Genomic DNA, 1,800 nt, shown 5'->3' on the forward strand with positions numbered 1-1,800 from the left:
ACCTCCCAGGCGCTGTGCAAAGCCGTAGCCCTACTCCGCCTCCGCCTCCGGGGCGTTCCGCCTGGCTACCAGGCCCTCGCCACCAGCCCAGAGCGCACCGCTATTCCGGAGCCCCCACCTGGGGGAGGAACCGCGCCCGGAAGGGGCAGTCCGCTCGCAAAGTTTCTGCAAGTGGCACCTCGAGCTCGCCACGAGCCAGCGAATCTTTACGTAACTTTGTGTCCCGAGCAAGAGAAAGCGCGCTCCTCGGCGCGTGCGCGCGTGCATACACATTCACACATTTGCACACACACTTGCACGCATCCACTTGCACGCATCGTGCCGGACTGAAAACTTCTACACGCTTTCCGTTATCTCCTGGGGTTCCACTGTCAAGTTGACCTTTCTGAACTTTTTGCAACTCTTTCTGAAGTTTCCCCTCTCCCTCTCTTTCCCTCCCAATGTCTCCCCCCAACCCCCACCAGTAGGACTAACCTGTGGAATCCATGTCGGGTTCCTCCAGTAACCCACAATGCATGCTCTTCCCATGGACAGCACAGGCGCCCCCCAAAAGTCCTGATGTTTGGGGATCCCCTGTGCTAGAGCCGCCCAGGGAGAAAGGGAGTGAGAAGGGGAGAAGGAGCGAGAGAACGCAGAGTGGAAAGTGAAAAGGATAAAGGGGAGAAGAAAAAGAAAGAAAGAGAAAGAAGAAAGAAAAGAGAAAGAAGAGAAGGAGAGAGAGAGAGAGAGAGAGAGAGAGAGAGAGAGAGAAGGGAGAGAGCTCGGAGAAGGGGGAGAGAGAAAGCCAGCGAGCGAGGAGACACGCAGAAATCCAGCCGGGCAAAGCCAAACCCGTCAAAATGTTTGCGGATGTTTCATGGGAAAAAGCATCATTTTATAGGAGCCCCGATGGGAGCAATGTCATTGATAGGCCAGCCGGCCTGATGAATGGCCGCTCGTCAGATGGGGCCGTGGCGAGGCGCACTGTGAAGCCCATTGTGGGCCTGTTTTGAATAAGAAAAGCCGCCTCCGAAAAGGGGGGCTCGGAGCGACGCAATCCCAGCCCTCCGACTTCCCCCTTCTATTATAGCATTAGCAACGTTTTTCTTATTTAAAGTTCCAGAGGCCTTCTCCAGCCTTCGCCCGGCACTCATTATAGGCGAAATCAAAATTGGCTTAGATGTGGCCCCCTCTCCCCTTCCCACCCTCCCCGGACCCGGCCAGTCGAGGCGCAGGCGTGGGGGTGGCGGCGGCAGGGGACTCCGGGGAGCCTGGGGAGTCGCCTACGTGGCCACGAGTGGGCCCCGCTCCTTTCCGTCTGCTCTTGTGCCCCCCACCCCCAGTTTGATCCCGGGTTGGATTTAAGTGGGGGGTCCTGGGAATGCGGGAGGAGGTATGTCTTGATTCTTCCGCGCGGATTCGCGGACACGCGTGGAGGACAGAGAGCTGAGGGGGCACCGGGGGAGGAGAACTACAGCCCTAAGACCCCATCCCCCAACCTGGGCGGTGAGAAGACCGCTTAGCAGAGAGGGTACGAGGGGCTGACTCCTCCAGAACTTTGTCTTCCTCTAGATCTGTCTTCTTCACTCTGTCTCCTCTCTCTCTCTCTCTCTCTCTCTCTCTCTCTCTCTCTCTCTCTCTCTCGTCCTCTGTGTCCCTCTAGTTCGCCTGTTTTTGGCTGCCTTTCTGTCCAGCCCCTGCCCCCACGTCTCTTTGTCTCTCCCTAGGACTCTGTCCCTCTGTCTCTATCCCCCTTGGTCACTCTGACACCCCCTCCCCGCCTCTTCCCGTAACTCTGTCTGTCAGTCGGTCTGTGTCTCA

General features: G+C 57.7%; 1 protein-coding gene across 2 annotated transcripts in view; it reads right to left on the bottom strand.

Annotated features, from left to right (window-relative positions):
• The window catches only part of RFX4 (regulatory factor X, 4 (influences HLA class II expression)), a 134,070-nt gene extending 133,102 nt beyond the window's left edge, over positions 1 to 968 (bottom strand). The window contains exon 1 of one of the 2 annotated variants that reach the window (XM_014535987.1): positions 475 to 968. In XM_014535987.1, coding sequence (XP_014391473.1) covers positions 475 to 517 — 43 coding nt within the window. In that variant the 5' untranslated portion in view covers positions 518 to 968. The remainder of the gene's footprint in view (positions 1 to 474) is intronic. The other variant, XM_014535988.1, reaches the window with a different exon arrangement.
• Positions 969 to 1,800: the final 832 nt, after the last annotated feature.

The sequence above is a fragment of the Myotis brandtii genome, unplaced genomic scaffold, assembly GCF_000412655.1.
Source record: "Myotis brandtii unplaced genomic scaffold, ASM41265v1 scaffold155, whole genome shotgun sequence".
Taxonomy (NCBI): domain Eukaryota; kingdom Metazoa; phylum Chordata; class Mammalia; order Chiroptera; family Vespertilionidae; genus Myotis; species Myotis brandtii.